The sequence below is a fragment of the Oryctolagus cuniculus genome, chromosome 11 (assembly GCF_051225735.1).
Source record: "Oryctolagus cuniculus isolate XC-2025 breed Fujian yellow rabbit chromosome 11, ASM5122573v1, whole genome shotgun sequence".
Classification (NCBI taxonomy): Eukaryota; Metazoa; Chordata; class Mammalia; order Lagomorpha; family Leporidae; genus Oryctolagus; species Oryctolagus cuniculus.
In genome coordinates, this window is record NC_142877.1 from 59,206,085 (window position 1) to 59,228,571 (window position 22,487).

A 22,487-nucleotide genomic window follows, 5' to 3' on the forward strand; every position below is an offset into this window, starting at 1 on the left:
CGAACAACCACAACGCAGACATACCATTTCCCTGTGTCCGGAGGTCAAGTGCATATCAAAAACTAAAAAAAAAGATTGGGAGCCTCAGAAAATTATGCTGAGCAAAAAGGGCAGGTGACAGGCGACAGTCAGTACCTGAGGATTTAAGGTGGACTTTAAGTGGCCAAAGATGAATTTTAAATTTAACATGAACAAGCCTATTGACTTTCTATAGAATACTAGTGGCAATAACGAATCCAGAGCCTCAAGAGAAGGAGCTGAATTATGGCTGGTGGTTCCCGCTGACAATTCCAAACAAGATGCTGAGTCGTCCTTAAACTTTAAACCCAAGGGAAGGGAGGAATCCCTTCCATAAAAACCCAAGACCTAAGTCAAGCGGCCTGTGAATTCTGACCCCTGATGTCCACCACGCCGCAAGCCAGCTTTTTTTTTTTTTTTTTTAGGGTGTCAATCGGACGGGGAGTCCTTAAGTGCGAATCCCCGGGAACCTTCTGCTCCACTTCCGGGTTTCCAAGCCCCTTCCGGTCCCAGCCCAGCGCCAAGCTCAAACGGTGTCGAAAGCCACCGGAAACAGCTGCGGCGCGCGGGAGAGGCAGGCACTGCGCCTGCGCACCCAGAGCCGCGCACCGCCCCCTGCCTTCAAACCCCGTAGCGGGAAAGGGGAGTCCGCAGCTCCCCGCGATACCCCTGCGGCTTCGAAGGGGTCAGTGTCCGCCTAGAGCCCCCTCGCCACACTCACTCACCCCCTCCCTGCGGGTCTTCGGAGGCCCGAGGAGCCTGCCGCCCTCAAGCAGCGGGCTGCAGCATTTCCCGCCACCCGGCACAGCCGACCAGTCCCCGCCTGCTTTCGGAGCTGGGCGGGGTGACCCGGGCCGGTCTACGTGGCTCCGGACGCGGGGGGTTGTGGAGTTGGTGATGAAATGAAGAAGAGGGAAGCGAGTAGTCGGCCTGCTCTTGTGAGTCGGTCTCCCACAATGAACTAAAGATTACTGCGCTTTCAATGTTCTTCTGGATTGTGATAGGAATCAAAAGTCCGATTAAGGGTGAATTTGCGAACGTTCTTCCCCTTCCGGTCAAGTGGACTGTTCCGACGTGTTACGTGGTTAGTTAGAAAAGTTCGGTTGTATTTGGGAGAAAGTGGACAGCGGAGGTAGTCGGGAGGAGTGGTCGTTTGGTGAATGGGATCTGTCGTACTATCGGCTCATTAAAGATTGTGAAGTGTGTAGGAGGCTCACGAAAGCAAGAGATCAACGATGAATATCCGTTGTTTAGTTGAGGGTCTCCTCCCGCCTCTGCTGAGATGAGTGTATTTCCAAAAACAAAAGGAAGATGGGACTAATGACCTACGGAGTTACTAAGCATCGGAATGCAAGGAACCCATTTCTGGGGTATGAGGGAAAGTTAGAAGAGGTTGGAGAAGAAAGCACGTGAGAAAAAAGTGAAAAGACACACATACGAAAAGGAAGACCGTGGAGCTAGGGATACAAGATGCCGTTTGAAGAGTGTTTTGATTTGCTCTAAATAAAACTCTGAGGCTCAAAGCCCTTGCCTCCCGTCCCTCCAGTCTCCTCCCCGTCTGTTTGCTCCAGGCGTCAGATTTCCCTATATTGGCCTTAGGGAGCAATTCTGTGCCATCTTCCGGAAGGCCACAACAGCGGATATGAGGCCAAGAGTCCAGTTGCCTAATTTTCTAGAGTCTAGGCTCGCCGGCACTTCAGGTTGGGAGCTCCCTGGCCCAGGGTCTCCGAAGAGATCCTTTGTGCCAGAATGAACACACAGCCCAGCCAGTGGATGTAGACAGGTTTATGTGGCTTTACAGAACAGCTCAAATCCCAGCGTTCACTTTTCTCAGAGTTACTTCCGCACCCAAGTCCCTGGGCAAGCATCCCTGAGGTTAGCAGGCTGTATACTCTTGTTTACTTCCCTAAAATTTTTGGTACACTTGCATCCTGGTCTGGGGCTGATTCCTCCATTTCCTGTCTCCCCCACAACCCTGGAGAGCTCCTTCTCCCAACCCTTGGAAGGCGTCGTTTCCTCCTCTTCTCTCCATCTGCCTCTTGAGAGGAGCAGCTCCGTGCTTCCCTGCTCCCCCAGAAATCAGGTGCTCACCACACTGGACTGTGGGGGGACACTTTTCCCTTCCCTGACTCTCATGCCCCGAAACTCAGACACAACCACACGCACCCACATTCATACGCACAGTCGTGTTCCTGCACACACGGCGAAGGGAGGTGAGATGGGGAGGAAGGGAAGTTTGCACCAACCAGCTCATGAATGCAACTTGAAAGATTTCACACAGCAAAAGGGGAAAAAAAAACACACACATAAGTTAAAAAATAAAGAAGTACATGCCCCTTCCCACAGTCTCTTTCTTCATCTAAAGGTGGGCTCAGCCCCTCCACATAAACCCAGCAGCTCTCTACGCCCTCTCTGCAGCTGGAACTTTTACAGGGCCTGGGTCTTCAGTTCAACAGGCTCCCCTGTGCCCTCCGGTTGTCCATTGGAGTCACTGGGCCTGGCACCCTTGAGGATAGACAGTCTCTCAGAAACACTCTTGAGCCGGGGGAAGAGGAGAAAGTCGTAGAGGAGGCTGGCCAGACCCCCTCCAATGATTGGGCCCACCCAGTACACCTGTAGGAAGAGAACAGGAATACTCAGCTCGGCAGCACTGAGCGGCAGCCCCCCCCCCCCCAGCTCTGCACCTGATTCACACAACAGGGCATTGTCTAAGTAGAGATCAGTGTTTGTTTTGATAAGCTCCAAGGTCTACTGCCTGTACTTCCAAACTCACCATTTCTTTTTTGGTTCAGTGAATTATTTTATCCCACACCTTCTTTGTGCATGGATATTCTATTTATTGTTTTCAATTTATACTAGCTTATTTCTTTCAAAAAATTGTAAATTGTGGTAAATACACTTAACATAAAACTTAATCATTTTAACCATCTCCAAATGTATGATTTAGCAGTGTAAAGTCTACTCACACTGCTGTACCACCCATTTCCGGGACTTCTTCATCCTGCAGAATTGAAGCTCTACACCCAGGAAGCAACTGTCTCATCCCAGCCTTTGTTCTATGAATTTGAGTACTCTAAGTACGTCATCTAAGTGGAAGCATATGGTACTTGTCTTTTTATGACTGTCTTATTTCACCTAACATAATGTCCCCAAGGTTCATTCATGTAGTAATGTGTGTCAGAATTCTCTTCCTTTTAAAAATTTATTTATTTATCTGAGAGGCAGAGAAATGAAGACAAATGGAGATAGACAGAACCTCCATTCACTGGTTCATTCCTCGAGAGCCTGTGACAGCTAGGGCTGGACAGGACTACAGCTGGGAGCCAGGAACTCACCCCAGACCTCCCTCATGGGTGCCAGGGACCCAATTGCTTGAGCCATCACTGCTGCCTTCAAGGGTCCGCATTAGCAATGAAGCTAGGGCTCAAATCTAGGCACTCTGATATGGGATGTAGGAGTCCCATGCAACATTGTAATCCATTAGGTCAAAAGCCTGCCCCAGATTTCCTTCCCGTTAACGTCTGTATGCTGTACGTGCACACCGTATTTCATTTATCCTTTCGCCCACTGAGTGACACTAGCGTTGCTGGAATATTTCCACTATGCATGTGAGTGTACAGCTCTGAATATCTTTTGAATTATTTTCATGTTTGGCTTGCATGTGGCCAAAACAACATAAACGTAATCAACTCTTGCCGGGAACTCAACACTATACCAGATGCCGTGCTGAATGTTTCACACAGAGAACTTTCAACCTGTTTCTCACAGGACTCCATTTTGCAGTTAAAGAAAGCAACTTTCTCTAACTTTTCTTTTTTTCTGTGTCACCCATGAGGCTGGTAAAGTGTTAGAGTGGGGATGGGGCCTGTCTGTGCTCACAGCACATCCTACTCTCGGACAGCAGGAGGCTTCGTCTTCACACTTGGTTGTCTGTTCTTGTGGGCCCCAGTTTTGACATCCACAGATACTCAGTTAAAATCCCTGACTAACAAGAGAAGGAACAATACTTGTACGCACAAGAGCCTCCTTTTCTGGCAAAATAAAGAATCCTGCTCACACAAGCATGCCAGCCTCTCTGCCTCCTTGGCTGAGTGCAGGTACAGTAGCCAACACCTCCAGTTGGCAAGGAGGACCCAAACCTGGAACCTGTGGTCCGCACCCATGCAGAAGGGCTCCAGGATCTTGCCCCTCTCCCCTCACTCACCCAGTGGTTGGTGAAGTTCCGGGTAAGAATGGCAGGAGCAAAGGAGCGGGCAGGATTCATGCCTGCGCCAGTATAATACATCTGAAAAAGACACAGTCATAACTGAGACCCCCGCCGTCCCCCCCAGCTTCTCTCCCCACCACCCACATGGGCCCTGGATGCTGTCTCCAGCCACCAGCAAGGGGGAAAGGGCAACCTGCAGACCTCTCCAGGGATTCCCACAGCAGGGGAGGGCACAGACGCCCCATCCGGGGCCATAGACTCCGGATCCATAGGCAAAGCCCAAGTGCACCCATGACCATGCATTTCTACCTTGGTGAAGAAGGACTAAACACAGCAGTCACAGGGGAGAGGTCGGGCAGGGTTGCGTCTTCTTGCGCTGACAGAGGCCGACAATGTGCATGCGTGTTTGACCACGAGAAAGGGGCCAGGAAGAACGTTCAAAAAGTCTGGAAAGGTTTGGGGGCCTGGAAGTCCTTGAATCGGAAGTTACTTGCAGCTCCTGCTTACCCCAAAGAGGTGCCCCAGGGTGAGGGAGAAGCCAACGGCCAGGGCCACAGAGCCCAGGCGGCCATTCCGCCTCTCGTCGTATGTGGCAAAGATGCAGAGCACGAACTGGAGCGTCAGGAAGATCTCCACCGTGGTAGCCTGGCCCAAGCTCACCCCAGGATGCAGCTGAGCAAGGAAGAAGAAGGGAGGCAGCTCATTAGGGCTGCCGCGGCGTCAGCTCCTCAGGCCTCCCAGACAGGGTCCCCCTCCTGGTATCAGTCCCCTGGAGAGGAAGGATAATAAACTCCCTTCACAGTCATTGGATTCACACCCACTTCCTCCCTGAGGGAGCTGAAGCCTGGTTAGGTGAGATGAGTTTCCTCAAGAACACGCAAGGAGTTCGGAAAGCTGGGACCCAAACTTGGGGGTCTTCATTCTCAGTCCAAGGCTCTGTGCCTTCCTCACCCCCTCCAAACCACCTATGGGTCCGCCCCACCCTGAAACACACGCACGCGTGGCACACACACACACACACACACACGTTGTCCCAGACCCAAAGCAGCTGATTCACCTGCCTCAGGCAGGGAGTCAGGGCCACCAAGAGAACCCAGGACCCCAGCCCCTCTCAGCCACCCATTACCGTATTGAGTGCTAGGTTTCCTCGGACGGCAGCTGGGGTAACACTGTACAGCACAGCGGCCCCAGCCACAGCCCCCAGGAGCTGGGCTGCCATATAGCAGATGGCCCGGAGCAGGGACATCTGGGAGCCCACAAGGAAAGCAAAAGTGACTGCTGGGTTGACGTGGGCTCCACTGATGTGGCCCACAGCTTGCACCAGCGTAGCCAGGGCCAAGCCAAAGGCCAAAGCCACCTGTAAGACATGGAGGGGTCCGGGGGCCCAGCGCAGTGAGGCGCCCAGCCCAAAAAAGACATAGAAGAGGGTGGCAAAGAACTCGGCGAATATGGCCCTCCAGAAGGAGGCTGAGCGCAGTTCCCACATGGCAGGGGGGATGGGCACAGTGCCTGGGTCCCTGATACCCCCCTGGTCTGGTCTGGATGGACAGTCCCCTTTATAGAGGACTCTTAATCCCTGGGAGGGGCAGGCTGGGATAGCTGGCCAGGCCTTTTAACCCTTTCATGGCTGTGGAGGGCTGGACCTACTCGCACACATCTGATAAATCTGCTGGATTTCCCCTTCCTTCCTCACCCGGGGGATGAGCCAGGGAAGGACCAAGCAAGGGGGCCTGGAAGACGCTACCCAATTCGTGTAAAAGTTGGGGTTCACAGTCTTGATCAACACCTGTATTAGGATACACCTCCACTCTCCTCAGAAGGCCCATGGGGCTGAGTTCATATCATGGGGTACGGAGCTGTGCAGCTGGGGGCCTCAGGCTCCTCTAAGCCTGCCAGGAGCAAGGGTGGGGGTGGGGAGTGGGTAAGGAGTGGGGTTCAGCAGGGAAGTTGGATAACAAGGGAATTCTTTAGTTCCCTGGGATTACACGGCCATCTCCCATTGGCCAGGCTGGGCTGGAATCTGTGGACCCTGCAGCTCTGGGACAGAATAGTTCTGCTGCGTCTGGCTTTCCCTGAGCCCGCGGCCCCCACCGCCAGCCCATGCCAGTACCTCCCCCTCCAAACCCTCAGCTTGGCCTTTTAGCCCACAGAGACAGATGGGGGCGGGGCGGGGGAAGAAGCTGGGGACTGTGAAAAGGGAAAGTAGTTAAGCTTCGGAATCGGTGAGCGCTTCACCTCCCCTCACTCACAAGGTCAAAGCGGGAAGCAGTGAAAGGAAGGAAACTGAGTCAGGGCTTTGAAGCAATGCAAGGCTCCAGTGCCCTCCCATATACCCATGATCAGGATGCTGGAGTGCTTCCCAAGGGAGAGAGGAAAACGTGGGGCAGGGTGCTCTGGGGAAGGAGGTCCATTTGTGCTCAGGCCTGGCAGTGGACCTGAGACCAAGGGTGGGGGCAATGTGGTGGTAGAGAAGGCCAAACGAGACTTACCAATAGGCTCCACTGTCTCCATGTCACAGCTGGCCATTCAAGCCACGAGCTTCTTCCTGGAAGCACCAGTGGAGAACAGAGACTTGGAGACAAAACCTATAAGGATGGTACCCAGCGTGGCCCCACCCAGTTCACCTATTCACTTATTCAATGAATAAGCAGTGGTATATTCACATATTCGTCCCTCAACATGGGTGGACCACTACAATGACACTTAATGCAGATGAATCTTAGCAACAAAATGGCAAATCAAGTTCCAGAAGACTATAGATAGGTTGATAATTATGTTACAAAGCTAGAAACAGCTAAAATAAAAAATGCCTTTAAAAATATTTAGTTTATTTGTTTGAAAGGCAGAGTGACAGGAAGAGAGAGAGAGAGAGAGAGAGAGAGAGAGATCTTCCATCTGCTGGTTTACTTCCCAAATGGTTACAACAGCCAGGGTTGGACCAGGTTAAAGCCAGGAGCCAGGAACTCCATCCTGGCCTCCCACTTGGGTAGCAGAGGCCCAAACACTTGAGTCATCAGTGTTTTCCCAGGCACATTAGCAGGGAGCTGAATTGGAAGCAGAGCAGCAGGGACTCGAACACATACTCTGATACAGGATGCCAGCATTTCAAGTGACAGTTTAACCTCCTGTGCCACGATGCCAGTCCCCAAAATACACTTTTTAGAATATGTATAGAAGATACAAAGATGCAAAAAAGGTGAACACACAATTTAGGGTGGTGTTTACCCTGGGTTAAAGGAGGCGAAGGGATGAGATGTGTACATACATATATACAGTACACGTAGGTTTATGTGGAGCCCAAGGTTCTGGCTTTCCTGTTGGATAGATGGTTTAAAATTATATAAAATCATTATTAAAATAAATAAATTGGGGCAGGCACTTAACCTAGTGGTTAAGACTCCAATTGGCCAGCGCCGCGGCTTACTAGGCTAATCCTCTACCTGCAGCGCCGGCACCCTAGGTTCTACTCCTGGTCGGGGCGCCGGTTCTGTCCTGGTTGCTCCTCTTCCTGTCCAGCTCTCTGCTGTGGCCTGGGAAGCAGTGGAGGATGGTCCAGGTCCTTGGGCCCTGCACCTGCATGGGAGACTAGGAGGAAGCACCTGGCTTCTGGCTTCGGATCAGCGCAGCGTGCCAGCCATGGCAGCCATTTGGGGGGTGAACCAACGGAAAAAGGAAGACCTTTCTCTCTATCTCTCTCTCACTGTCTAATTCTGCCTGTCAAAAAAAAAAAAAAAAAAAAAAAAAAAAAAAAAAAGACTCCAGTTAACACCCAGGTATCTCACATCACAGTGCCTGGCTCTGAGTCCTGACACCAGCTTCCTGCTAATGCACACCCTCAGAGGCAATAGGTGATGGCCCAAGTAGCTAAGTTCCCGCTACTCAAGCGGGAGACCTGGACTGGCTTCCTGGCTCCTGGCTTCAGCTTGGCCTAGGCTTTCCATTTTGTGAACCCGCAAATGGGGCTTTCTTTCTGTCTGTCTCTCAAATAAATAAATGACAAACAAGTGAAAACCATGTGTAAGCCAATGAGGAGAGGGTATCATGAAAAAAAATTCTGTGTAACCAAAACTCATCAAGGACCCCAGTGATAATGACAACCCTTCTTCACCACTTTCTAGGTACAAGTTCAAGTTTTTCCCATCAGACATAAAGTCCAGAGGGCAGGCACCAGGCCCAATTTGTTCACCCTGCAAACCTGATGCTTGACACGCAGCACGCAGTAAATAAACTTGTTGAGTCAGTTAGTGTAAGATCTCTCAGCCTCTAGTCTTCTCTGGGTTGAATAAGTTAATGCAGGCATTGTGCCTGGCACAGAGTAAAGCACTTAAAAATCAGGAGCCATTCGGCCGGCGCCACAGCTCACTAGGCTAATCCTCCGCAGACCTGTGGCGCTGGCACCCGGGTTCTAGTCCCGGTTGGGGTGCCGGATTCTGTCCCAGTTGCTCCTCTTCCAGTCCAGCTCTCTGCTGTGGCCTGGGAGTGCAGTGGAGGATGGCCCAAGTGCTTGGGCCCTGCACCCACATGGGAGACCAAGAGAAGCTCCTGGCTTCGGATCAGTGTGGTGCGCTGGCCGCAGTGGCCATTGGGGGGGGTGAACCAACAGAAAAGGAAGACCTTTCTCTCCATCTCTCTCTCTCACTGTCCGCTCTGCCTGTCAAAAAAAAAAAAAAAAAAAAATCAGGAGCCATTAATGAGAGTTTTATTAAAGGGAAAGTGTTTGTACCCACCAAACTTACAACCTCTTAATTCGGAACAGAAGGGCATCTAATTTAGTTCCTCATAGACACCACATAAAATACTTAGATTTCTTTATTTGTTGTTAAAAACCTCTCCCTGGGGCCAGTGCTGTGGCACAGTGGGTTAACACCCTGGGCTGAAGCACTGGCATACCATATGGGCACTGGTTCGAGTCCTGGCTGCTCCACATCAGCTGTCTGGAGAGCAGTGCCCGGACTTGCCTGGGCCTCACCAACCTCGCCAAAAGCCTTGGCCAGCTGACTGCCACCAGCCACTCTGCTGGGGCCAGTTCAGGGGGTGAGCCACTGTGCCTGGCACGGAGCTCCCACTGGGGCATGAGATGCCAAGGACTACCCATACAGAGATTAGGGCACCAAAACCTTCGGCTGGAACTACTCTCAAAAAAAAAAAAAAAGGGGGGGGGGGCTGGTGCTGTGGCACAGCAGGTTAACACCCTGGGCATACCATATGGGTGTTGGTTTGAGTCCCAGCTGCTCCACTTCCGATCCAGCTCTCTGCTATGGCCTGGGATAGCAGTAGAAGATGGCCCAAGTGCTTGGGCCCCTGCACCCACATGGGAGACCTGGAAGAAGCTCCTGGCTCCTGGCTTCAGATCTGTGCAGCTCTGGCCATTGCAGCCATCCGGGGAGTGAACCAGCAGATGGAAGACCTCTCTGTCTCTACCTCTCTCTGTAACTGTCTTCAATTAAATAAAATAAATCTTTTATTTGTAAAAAAAAAAAAAAAGACACTGGCTCTGCAGATAGTTGGGGTTGGGGAGAGCGAGGAGAAGAGGGAGACAAGATCAGGCTGTCTGGGCTGGCTGCCTCAGACCTTCTCACATCCTGCTCTTTGTTCTCACTAACTTGCTGTCTTCCCTTAAAGAACTCAAACAAAGGAGCCAGTTAAACTGCTGCCTGCAGTACCAGCATCCCATTTGAGAACCGGTTTGAGTCTCAGCTGCTCCACTTCCGATCCCGCTCCCTGCTAATATGCTTGGGAAAGCAGCAGACGATGGCCCTGCCACCCACATGGGAAACCTGGATGGTTTCCAGGCTCCTGGCTTTCAAACCAGTAGATGAAAGATCTCTCTCTCTCTCTCTCTCTCTCTCTCTCTCTCTCTCCTCCCTCCCCTTTTCTTCCTCTCTCTCCCTGTAACTCCACCTTTCAAATAAATCTTTTTAAAAATTAAATTAAATTAAATTGGGCCGGCGCCGTGGCTCACTAGGCTAATCCTGCGCCTTGCGGCACCGGAACACCGGGTTCTAGTCCTGGTTGGGGTGCCGGATTCTGTCCCGGTTGCCCCTCTTCCAGGCCAGCTCTCTGCTGTGGCCAGGGAGTGCAGTGGAGGATGGCCCAAGTGCTTGGGCCCTGCACCCCATGGGAGACTAGGAGAAGCACCTGGCTCTTGCCTTCGGATCAGTGCAGTGCGCCGGCCACGGCGGCCATTGGAGGGTGAACCAATGGCAAAGGAAGACCTTTCTCTCTGTCTCTCTCTCTCACTGTCCACTCTGCCTGTCAAAAAAGAAGAAAAAAATTAAATTAAATTAAATTAAATTAAAAACTTCAAACAAGTCCCAGCTTCTTAATTCTGTACCTGTGAACCTCCAAGCACCTGGCCCAGGAAGAAGTCAGAAGAACTGCAGGAAAGAATAAGGGAGCAGTCAGAGAAGAAGCCACCCCTTGGGTAGCCTGGGGCTTAGCAAGGTCTTCAACAGAAGGATATTGTCAATAGAGAGAAGAAACAGTTCTCTACCTCCCAAATCTGCATTTTTTAAAAAAACATTTGTTTTATTTATTTGAAGAGAGAGAGAGAGGAGAATCTTCCAACTTCCCCAAATGGCAACAGCTAGGTCTGGTACAGGGTGAAGCCAGGAACCTCAAGCTCCATCCAGGTCTCCCATGCAGGTGGTAGAGGCCCAGGTACTTGGCGTATGATCTGATAATGGCTCCTGTCAACCAGAGATGCTCACAGTGAAGGCAGAGACTCAGCCTTCTGCTTCCTGACCATCTTCGTGAAGCTGTGTTTCAGGAGCCCAAGAAGTAGAGAAAAGTTAAGGGGCCAGCACTGTGGCATGGTGGGTTAAGCCGCTTCCTGCAGTGCCCACATCCCATATGGGTGCTGGTTTGAGTCCTGGCTGCCCCAATTCTGATCCAGCTCCCTGCTAATGCAGCTGAAAAAGCAGAACAAGGTGGCCCAAGCCCCTGCCACCCATGTGTGAGACCTAGATGAAGCTCTTGGCTTCAGCCTAGCCTGGCCCAGCCCCATTGTGGCCATTTGGGAAGTGAACCAGCAGAAGGAAGATCTTTCTTTCTGTCTCTCCTTCTCTCTCTATAACTCTGCCTTTCCAATGAATAAATAAATCTTTTTTTTTTTTTAAGAGGAAAGCTAAAGTGAGGATCTCCATCCCCTAGGAGAAGCAGAGTAAACCAATGAGGCGGTGCCAGTGCTGGCTTTGCAACTATGCCATCAGAATCTGCAAAGGCAGTGCTTTGGGGGAGCTGCCTGGGAATACAGGGAGTTACCAGGGTCTGCCACCCCTGAGATTACCTAGGACACACCCCAGTTCATCTTCATTTTTTCCTAGATAGCATATCCCACCTTTTTGCTTGAACTCAACTCCATTCTTACATAAGGGGTTCTCTTTAGGGGTTGCAAAAACATTTCTTTAATTGTTTGTTATTTGAAAGGCAGAGAGAGAGAAAGAGAGAGAGGGAGAGATATTAAGAGATTGATCTTTCTGCTACTTCACTCCCCAAATGCCTGCAACAGCCAAGGCTTGGCCAGACCAAAGACAAGAGGAACTCCATTTGGGTCCCCCTTGTGGGTAATAGGGACCCAAACCCTTGAGCCATCATCTTCTGCCTCCCTGGATGGGAGCTGGATCAGAAGCAGAGTAGGGGCCAGTGCCATGGCTCACTTGGTTAATCTTCCGCCTTGTGGTACCAGCATCCCATATGGGCGCCTGGTTCTAGTCCCAGTTGCTCCTCTTCCAGTCCAGCTCTTGGCTGTGGCCCAGGAGGGCAGTGGAAGATGGCCCAAGTGTTTGGGCTCCTACACCTGGAAGAAGCACCTGGCTCCTGGCTTCTGGCTTCGGATCTGTGCAGCGCCAGCCTTGGCGGCCATTTGGGGAGTGAACCAATGGAAGGAAGACCTCTCTCTCTCTCTCTCTCTCTCTCTCTCTCTCTCTCACTGTCTTGACTCTACCTGTCAAATTAAAAAAAAAAAAAAAGCAGAGTAGTCAGGACTCAAAACTGGCACTGTGGGGATGTGGGAGTCTCAAGCAGTGGAACCCATTGTACCACAACACCAACCCCCTGAAGAAAATGTTTACCTGTTGGGGTGGGCCTTTGGCATGGTGGTAGCTAAGACATTGTTTGGGTCACCCACATCCCATATCAGAATGCCTTGGTCCTTGTTACCCAAATGGAAGCCCCAGATGGAGTTCCCGGCTCCTGGCTTCAGCTTGGTCCAGCCCTGGCTGTTGCAGGCATTTGAAGAGTGAACCCGCAGATGGGAGATGAATCTTTTTCTCTGTTTCTCACTCTCTGCCTTTCAAATTAATAAATAAAAAATTTATCTAACTATTGATTTTCCACCTTTCTCTCTTTCTGGCTCTAAGTAAGCAGACAAGCAGTTTTGCTTTTTTCCAGTAGGAACAATGGACATCGAGGCAAGATTTGTAAAATAAGCTTGGGTATTTACAAAGTTATTGGAAGTCTTTTAAAAAAGATTTATTTATTTTTTGAAAGACAAAATTGCATAGAGAAAGGAAGAGAGGAAGAAACAAACAGAAAGAGACCTTCCATCTGCTGATTCACTCCCCAAATGGCCACAACGGCTGGGGCTGGAAAAGGTTGAAGCGAGGAGCCAGGAGCCAGAAACTCTATCCGGGTCTCTTACTGGGCCAAAACACTCAGGCCATCTTCCATTGCTTTTCCAGAAGCTTTAGCAGAGAGATGGACTGGAAGTGGAACAACCAGGACTCAAATCAGTTCTCATACTGGGACTCCAGCATTGCAGGCTGTGCTTTAACCCACTGCGCCACTATGCTGGCATCCCAGTTCTAAGCCCTAACGGCATGTAGCAGGGATCATCCTGCCTTCCCATGTATTTCTACACTTAGTTGTCTCTTGTCTATTAACCATCAACCTTTGAAGCTCTTCCTAAATCTGAAACCAATGATCCTAAGTGTACTCCCTTCCAATAAAGTAGGCCCTGTTTCTCTGCCCCAGGGAGTGCTATGAAGGCCTCATTAATACTAACAGGGAGCCAGTGGGTCCATCCTCACCCAGCCCAGGGAATTTGCAGATGGAGCTGCTTGTCTTGCTTCCTCCACGGTGGGTCCCAGGTGATCACCCGAGCCCCCTGCAAGGTTGTCCAGGCCTGAGTCACTACCTTTCTGCAGCTGTTCCCCAGTCAGCTCATTACCAACAGGTCCTACAGAATAAACTGAATGTGAGATCCATGAAAATGCCCACCTTACTGCTGTTACAGGGTTGTCTGAGGATCAAAGACATATGCCCAAGCACTATAGGCATACGAAGCTAGCTGCCTTAATCAAAGCATAAATGAAATCGATTCATGAGGCCGGCGCTGTGGCTCACTGGGTTAATCCTCCGCCCGCGGCGCTGGTACTCCGGGTTCTGTCCCAGTTGCTCCTCTTCCAGTCCAGCTCTCTGCTGTGGCCTGGGAAGGCAGTGGAGGATGGCCCAAGTGCTTGGGCCCTGCACCCGCATGGGAGACCAGGAGGAAGCACCTGGCTCCTGGCTTCAGATCAGTGCAGCGCGCCGGCCGTAGCAGCCATTTGGGGGTGAACCAATGGAAGGAAGACCTTTCTCTCTGCCTCTCTCTCTCACTGTCTAACTCTGCCTGTCAGAAAAAAAAAAAAAAAAAAAAAAGAAAAGAAAAGAAAAGAAAAGAAAAGAAATCAATTCACGAATGAAGCACAGAGAAGCATAGTTTATTATTGTCAGGTGTTGAACCCCCTCTCCGGCATCTCAATAGGCAGTCGAGATGAGATCCTGGGGGACCAGGTGGCCGCCTACCTCGGCTTCCACCATGCAGAATCTCTAGCACAGCCTCCCTCGCAGAATGCCAGGTCAGCATGGAAGCCGGCTCCATTGTGTGGACAGTTTCAGCAGGACAAAGGCCCAGCGCAGCACCAGCCAGCCCAGCAGCCCCTTTGGCCAGCTCCTGAGGCCCCCACCTCCCTTCCCTCTCTTTCTCTAGCTATGCTTTGCTGACTGCTGACTCCTGGCAAAGTCCAGAACAATCGCCAACCTCTGAGTGCATCATCCCTCTCCTATCCATGGTTAAGGGCTCCAGTTAGCACTTGGATCAGACCAGGGCCCCCACGTGTTGGAAATGGGGTAATCTGAGAAGCAGAGTATTAAAGGGATTGGCTCAGCCTAGTCCTGCCTCCTTCTCCCCTTCCTCTCTAGGGAGTCAGGCAGACCAGTGCTCAATGTGGGTCAGGTCCTGTTCTAGGCACTACAGAGGAGTTAGCTCATGCACTGGTCTTCCTACAAGTTGTACCTTCAGCTTATTCCCTGCTTCCTCCAGTCTACATTCTCTTCCTGATGACCTCATCCACACCCACCTCGCCCTTGAAACGTACATCTGTATAACTACAGGCCATTTTACCTGACTGTCCCAGAAACACTCCAGCCTGCATAGAGCTGAACCAATGACCCTCCTCTCATCCCAACAGCTTTGACCCCTTCCCCAGTCTCTCCCATCTAATCAGCCACCCAAGAGCCACCAATTTTACCTCTTAGATAGCTGAGTCTGCCCCATGTCTCACCTGAGAATTCTAGTGGCCTTAGACCCTGTTTGCTCCTATTTCAAATCTCATTCCCTTTGATTCAGTCTCCATGTGCACCCAGCATTATTTTTCTTTTTCTTTTTTTAATTTTTAATTTTAATTTTAATTTTTTGACAGAGTTAGACAGTGAGAGAGAGAGACACAGAGAGAAAGGTCTTCCTTCTGTTGGTTCACCCCCCAAATGGCTGCTACGCCCGGTGCTGCGCCGATCCGAAGCCAGGAGCCAGGTGTTTCTTCCTGGTCTCTCATGCGGGTGCAGGAGCCCAAGCACCTGGGCCATCCTCCACTGCCCTCCTGGGCCACAGCAGAGAGCTGGACTGGAAGAGGAGCAACTGGGACTAGAACCTGGCGCCCATATGGGATGCTGGCACTGCAGGCAGAGGATTAACCAAGTGAGCCACAGCGCCGACCCCCCAGCATTATTTTTCACTACCTGCCATTTGTCATTCTCCTGAGTTTCCTTCAACAGTTCCTGAATGCCCAAAAGAGTCTAAACTCCTTACCATGGCATACATGGCCCATTATAATCTAGTCTCAACTTTTCATTTTTCTAAAACAATTTTTAAGATTTATTTTATTTATTTGAAGGGCAGAGTGGGGGGGGGAGGGAGGAGGGAGGGGGAGAGGAGAGAGAAAGGTTTTCCATCTGCTGGTTCGCTCCCCAAATGGCTAGGGCTGGGCCAGGCAGAATCCAGGAGCTTCTTCTGGGTCTCTAAAGTGAGTGCAGGGGCCCAAGAATTTGGGCCATCTTCCACTGCTTTCCCAGGTACATTAGCGGGAAGCTGGATTGGAAGTGAAGCAGTAGGGACTCAAACCCGCACCCATATGGGATGCCAGTGATGCAAGCAGCTGCTTAACCCATTATGCCACAATGCTGGGAACAATCAAAATTTTTAAAAAAATTTATTTGAGGGGCTGGCGCTGTGGCATAATGGGTAAAGCTACCGCCTGCAGTGCCAGCATCCCATATGGGTGCGGGTTCGAGTCCCAGCTGCTCCACTTTCAATCCAATTCTCTGCTATGGCCTGGGAAAGCAGAAGATGGCCCAAGTCCTTGGGCCCCTGCACCCGCGTTGGGAACATGGAAGAAACTCCTGGCTCCTGGCTTTGGATTGGCTCAGCTCCAGCTATGCAGCCATTTGGGGAGTGAACCAGCAGATGGAAGACATCTCTCTCTCTAGCTAAATAAATAAATACATCTTTAAAAAAATGTATTTGTGAGGCAGAGAGAGACAGAGAGAGGACTCCCATTCAGTGCTGCCTCCCAGGGTCTGCACTGTCCTGGAGGCAGGAGCCAGGTGCTGAGCACCGCACACTGATGTCGGGCCCAGGTGAAACTGCTAGGCCAAATGCTCAGCCCCAGACCCAACCTCCCCCCTCCCCGCTCTCCTCGTCTCCCCTCCACGACAGTTGGGCAGTAGTGTGCTCCTGGTGGCTCTTCGAACACTCCGTTCTGCTTCATAACCCAGCGCTTTCGCCTCAGCTGTTCCTTCTGTCTTAAATACCCTCCCCCTCTGGTCTGTCAGGTACCGTTCTGTCACTTCCTGATGGAAATGTTAAGGGCTAAGGACTTGCGTGTTAGCAGTGAGGCCGGTAAGGTGTCAGGACGATGGAGATGAGTGTATCAGAGAAAGCGTCAGTCTGTGGAGGGTAAAATAAGACAAGACATGACAGATAAGCTCTTCCCTGAAGAGGGAACACAGTCACGGAGGAGTATCTTAAGTGGCAGCGTGAGGGAAGTGCAGTGGCGGCCTCAGGCCTCACGGCAGGACGGGAGCCCAGGAGAAGCCCTACAGAACACAGCCCCAGAACTTTTCTTGTTACTACCAACATGCAACGTACCCACAGAGCCGGCCTTTTCTGCCCACAATCTCTCCCTCTGGGCACTGGCTCTTGTGCTTAAAAGGAAAGAAATCTCAGTTAAGTGGGCCAGGCTGACCCCTAGTGGACAGAATGAACCACTGCAAGCAAAAAATGCTGGCACAAAAGCCTCTTCCCTTATACTTGGTTATTTATTCATTCAAAAACAGTGAACACATATCCAGTGCGAAGAGAAACACTGAGGCCCTGGGGCACCAAGGACAAAGTACTAAATCCTAATTCTTTTCTTCTTCTTCTTCTTTTTGACAGGCAGAGTGGACAGTGAGAGAGAGAGAGAAACAGAGAGAAAGATCTTCCTTTGCCGTTGGTTCACCCTCCAATGGCTGCCGCGGCTAGCGCACTGCGGCCGGCACATCGCGCTGATCCAAAGCCAGGAGCCAGGTGCTTCTCCTGGTCTCCCATGGGGTGCAGGGTCCAAGCACTTGGGCCATCCTCCACTGCACTTCCGGGCCACAGCAGAGAGCTGGCCTGGAAGAGGGGCAACCGGGACAGAATCTAGTGCCCCGACCAGGACTAGAACCTGGTGTGCCGGCGCCACAGGCGGAGGATTAGCCAAGTGAGCCACGGCGCCGGCTTAAACCCTAATTCTTAAGACTCCACAACCTATCGGGTGAGATAGGTAGCTGCCTGTTTATGGGTTCCCTTGGCAGCCCTGTGGATAAGGGGAGACAGGTTAGAAGGCTGATGCTATGACCAGGGGAGAAATAATGTGACAAGGAGTCAATAACAATCATACGTGTGAGATGACAGAGATGAAAAAGCCAGGGCCTCCCAGGTTCCTGGGCAACTGGCTGGATGTGGGGTGCAGCTCAGAGTCAGGAAATTTAGGAGGGTGAAATTTGTGTCAGAGGATGAGGTCAGCTTTGGACATTGAGTTTGGGGTGACCTGGGAACAGCTGGGTAAAAATTTCCATAGCCTACTCCAAGATGAGATGAGAACCGGCACATTCAGGGTGGTACGGCCATAGACCAGGCTATTGAATATAAATATATAGGGAACTCAGAAAATATAGGGTAGATGTTGCTCCCCCTCTTCGTGGAGGAACGACACTAAACCCTGCCTAGGCTTCATATCCGAGCCACGGCACCATTATGTCGCTCCCCCTCTTCGTGGAGGAACGACACAGGACCCTGCACTGTTCTTTCGTCTGCTCGGCCCTCCCCGGGTTTGCTGCTGGTTCTTCCCGGGTTGGCTACTGTCCCTTCCACCTCCGTGGAAGGGCGGTTCCCCCTGGCCACTTTCCCCACTTCCGCAGGGGAGCGGCACACCGCCGGCTGGCTCTCTTGGGGGCTGCACAGGTGTTCCCTCAGATGTTCCTGGTGCATGTTGTCTCTCTCCTCCTTTATAGTCCTCCTCCGCCAATCCCAACTCGGCTGCCCACACGCCGAGTACGCTGCTCTCCTCCAATCAGGAGCAGGATCAGCTCCTGGAGGTCATCACTCAAGTTGGCAAGAGGCAGCTGCGTAGAAGCTGTTTTCTCCTCTCCCAGTGCCATATTGTGGGAGAGCAGATGCATAGAATAAGTCTTAATTCCAGTAACTTAGTCTAGTCCGAGTTGCTCCCAGTTGCTCCCCACAGGTAGAGAGTATTTTTTAAAATATTTATTTATTTGAGAGGCAGAGCAACAGAAAGAGAGGGACAGAGATCTTCCATCCGCTGGTTCACTCCCCAAATGGCTGCAATGGCCAAGGCTGGGCCAGACCAAAGCCAGGATTGAGGAACTCTCTCACATGGTGGCAGGGGCCCAAGTGTTTGGGCCATCAGAAGCAGAGCAGGGGCCAGCACTGTGGCGTAACGGGTAAAGCCACTGCCTGTAGTGCCAGCATCCCATATGGAACGCTGGTTCTAGTCCTGGCTGCTCCACTTCCAATCCAGCTCTCTGCTATGGCCTGGGAAAGCAGCAGAAGATGGCCCATGTCCTTGGGCCCCTGGATCCATGTGGGAGACCCAGAAGAAGCTCCCGACTTTGAATTGGCGCAACTCTGGCCGTTGTGGCCAGTTGCAGAGTGAACTAGTGGATGTAAAACCTCTCTCTCAGCCGGTGCCGCGGCTCACTAGGCTAATCCTCCGCCTTGCGGCGCCGACACACCAGGTTCTAGTCCCGGTCGGGGTGCCAGATTCTGTCCCGGTTGACCCTCTTCTAGGCCAGCTCTCTACTGTGGCCAGGGAGTGCAGTGGAGGATGGCCCAAGTCCTTGGGCCCTGCACCCCATGGGAGACTAGGATAAGTACCTGGCTCCTGCCATCAGATCAGCGCAGTGTGCCGGCCGCAGCATGCCGACTGTGGCGGCCATTGGAGGGTGAACCAATGGCAAAGGAAGACCTTTCTCTCCGTCTCTCTCACTTTCCACTCTGCCTGTCAAAAACAAACAAACAAACAAACAAAAAAACCTCTCTCTCCCTCTCCCTCTGCCTCTCCTTCTCTGTGTAACTCTTTCAAATAAATAAATAAATAAATCTTAAAAAAAAAAAAAAAAGCCAAGCAGCGAGAGTTCAAACTGGCGCTCTGATACGCCATGCCTGCCAGGGGCAGTTTAACCATTTGTGCTACAATGCCAGCCCCTGGAGTAGTGATTTTTGAAAGTTCATTGCCAAGAGGTTACAGTGGACTACTTCAGATGATGTAGTCAGAGTACACCTGAGGAAGACATTAGCTGAGCTCTTGAGAAGGTTCTAGGAAGTCTCTTCCCCACATTCCCCCATATACTAACTCTGAGGCTTCTCATTTGCTTCCTTGGCCCTGTAAATCATATCAATTACAGCACTTAATGCATATTATTACAACAGCCAATATTCTCATCTACTCCCAATTAGATCATAGGCCCTTGAAAGAAGGAATTATTTTGTGAACATGCACAAGGATGGGAGGCAGCAGTTGTAACCAAGAGTACTGGATTTAGGCGGAAGGGGGCACTGCATTGTGGGCACCATCTGCAAGTTTAGTGTCCTGAGCAGTTTTTTCCAAGGATATCTGAGGAAAGCTTGTCTTGCAACTCTGCACCCAGATCACCACAAACAAGGAAGGTTAAAGCTGCAGGAAACTAGTCTGTTTCCTTTTTTCTTTCTTTCTTTTTTATAGATTTATTTTATTTATTTGAAAGACAGAGCTACAGAGAGAGGTAGAGCAGAGAGAGAGGTCTTCCATTCGCTGGTTCACTCCCCAGATGGCCGCAACGGCCAGAGCTGCGCTGATCCGAAGCCAGGAGTCAGGAGTTTCTTCCAGGTCTCCCATGTGAGTGCAGGGGCCCAAGCACTTGGGCCATGTTCTACTGCTTGCCCAGGCCATAGCAGAGAGCTGGATCAGAAGAGGAGCAGCCGGGACTAGAGCTGGTGCCTATATGGGATGCCGGCGCTTCAGGCCACAGTGCTGCCCCCTCAGTTTCCTTTTGTCAATTTTTTATTTTTTATTTACTTGAAAGGCAGAGAGAGAGAGGGAGGCAGAGATCTTCCCACCAGCTGGTTCACGTCCCAAATGCCCACAACTGCTGGGTCTGGGCCAAACTGAAGCCAGGAGCCAGGAACTAGGAACTCAATCCAGATTTCCTGTGTGGGTGAAAGGGACCCAACTAGTTGAGCCATCGCTGCTGCCTCTCAGGATGCATACTAGTAGGACGCTGAAACCAGAAGCCAGACTCAAATCCAAACCCAGGCACTCTCATACGGATTGCAGGAGTCCCAAGTAGCAGCTTCACCACTGCACCAAATGCCCACCCCTGAGTCAGATTTTTTTGTTAACATGCAATGTATAAAGATGTGTATTGCAAGCAGGAAGGGTCATCCCCTTGCCCCCCTTCATCCCGGACAGTCCCTTAACCCTTGCTATAAAAACCCTGGCAAATTGCTTCTTGGGGAGGTATTTTCTTTAGGGAACTATATTCCTTTCTCCATCTCGTTTTCCTGTTACAAGCAAATATTTTCCTCTGAACAAGTCCCTTTTGAGTCGGATTATTTAGCGACAGCCCAAGCGAATGGAACCCTGTGTCTGCTAACAGTCGTGTCATGTAAAGCCTTGTGGCCAGGCAAGGGAATGTGATGCAAGCACCTGAAAACATTTAAGCAGAGGCGTGGCAAGATCAGATGTGCGGCTTCCAAATATTAATCCAGATGTAGTACGGATTCTAGATTAAACGCAGACAGATGGAAGCTGAGACCAGGTTGGAAGATGAGCAGCCCTTGGGGCCTGTGTGTGGCACAGGGAGTTAAGCTGCCAATTGTGATGCAGGTATCCCATATTTATGGGGCACGGGTTTGAGTCCCAGCTGCTCCCCTTCCCATGCAGTTCCCTGCTAATGAACCTGGAAAGGCATCAGAGGGTGGCCCAAATGCCTGGGTCCATGCCACCTTCATGGGACACCTGGATGGAGTTTTAGCTCCTGCCTGGGCCAGGCTGCCGCTATAGCTATTTGGGGAGTAAATCAACAGGTGGAAGATGCTCTTTCTCTGTCTCTCTCCCTCTGTCATTCTGCCTTTCAAATAAATAATTAAAATCTTTTCTGGGGCTGGTGCTGTGGCATAGCTGGTAAAGCCACTGCCTACAATGCTGGCATCCTATATGGGTGCTGGCTGGAGACTCTGCTGCTCCACTTCTGATCCATCTCCCTGCTAATGTGCCTGGGAAAGCAGTGGAGGATGGCCCAGGTCCTTGGGCCCCTGCACCCACGAGGGAGACTTGGAAGAAGCTCCAGGCTCCTGCCTTTGGATCTGCCCAGCTCCGGCTGTTGCAACCATCTGGGGAGTGAACCAGCAGATGGAAGGCCTCTCTCTCTCTCTGCCTCTCAAATAAATAAATAAATCTTTAAAAAAAAAACTGAGGCCCTCTACTAAGACCATGTCCATGGAATTCTGGGAGGGTAAAGGGTTGAGGGTTAAATTTTTTAGGCATTTAAAGATCTAAAATATCTTCTTTTTAGAAGGTAGGAGGATGAAGGGGTGATGTTGACATTGGGCTGACCAGCAGAACGTTGAGAAGTAGACTGAAAACTTTAGAAGGCAGGGATTCAGAGCCTCAAGCATATCAAAATGTTAAATGCATACTTCATAACTGCTCCACTCTGAACCACAACACTAAGATGCGAAAAAACAAATGCTGTATTGAATTAAACCATCTATTCTTAGCTCTCAGAACATAAACGTGACATTTACAGTATACATTTAATATTCCAACTGTTATACCAGTAGTTGCTGTTCGTCTAGCTGTATTCTAGATTATTCTCATTTAATTTTTACTAAGGCCTAAGGGCTGTATATCATTTGTTTTACAAACAAGAGCATGAAGGCTCACAGTAGTTAAATGACTTGCCCAAAGTCATACAGTGGAGCAATTATTGTTTCATTCTAAAATCTATACCTTAAAAAATATTTGAAGAGAGAGTGATGATGGCACACCCATCCTTTGGGTCACTCTCCAAATAACAGCAGCAGCAGCTTGGCCAGGCTTGAGTCAGTCCCTTCTGTGGCAGGCAGGGACCCAACTTCTTGGGCCATCACCGCTGCCTCCCAGGGTCTGCAACCGTAGGAGCCGTTTTCCGGAGCAAGGCCACAACTTGAACAGGCACTCTGGAGTCGGGCATAAGTGTCCCGCGCGGCGTCGGAACCGCCGGGGCAAATACACGCCTCTAAATTCTATATTCTTAAAGTGCGTGGCTACACCACCTCCCGAGGTCCTAGTTGGAGCAGCGGCACTCTAGCAAATAACAACGGTAAGTAAACTACACCCAAGATTGGCTGCAACCTGACAGGACCGGCGGAGAGCGCGCCGCGCGCCGGGAGGCGGCGCCTGACGTCATCAAGCCGCGCGGGCGCCGCGCACCCCGCGCT

At 51.0% G+C, this 22,487-nt stretch overlaps 2 protein-coding genes across 4 annotated transcripts in view; both read right to left on the reverse strand.

Moving 5' to 3' along the window:
* The window catches only part of TIMELESS (timeless circadian regulator), a 32,812-nt gene extending 31,948 nt beyond the window's left edge, over nucleotides 1-864 (reverse strand). The window contains exons 1-2 of one of the 2 annotated variants that reach the window (XM_089308549.1): nucleotides 744-842; nucleotides 25-62 (exon numbers count right to left, since the gene is read on the reverse strand). The gene's annotated coding sequence lies outside the window, so the exon portion shown is untranslated. Of the gene's footprint in view, nucleotides 1-24; nucleotides 63-743 lie in introns of both variants that reach the window. The other variant, XM_051832818.3, reaches the window with a different exon arrangement.
* A 924-nt stretch (nucleotides 865-1,788) lies between these two features.
* MIP (major intrinsic protein of lens fiber) lies at nucleotides 1,789-22,200 on the reverse strand. 2 transcript variants are annotated; one of them, XM_089306799.1, is made up of 6 exons: nucleotides 22,018-22,200; nucleotides 8,840-8,876; nucleotides 6,715-6,770; nucleotides 4,733-4,897; nucleotides 4,223-4,303; nucleotides 1,789-2,631 (listed from the first exon to the last, which is right to left on the reverse strand). In XM_089306799.1, the coding sequence occupies exons 1-6, from the start codon at nucleotides 22,057-22,059 to the stop codon at nucleotides 2,446-2,448; spliced, it is 567 nt and encodes a 188-aa protein (XP_089162925.1). In that variant the 5' UTR covers nucleotides 22,060-22,200; the 3' UTR covers nucleotides 1,789-2,445.
* Nucleotides 22,201-22,487: the final 287 nt, after the last annotated feature.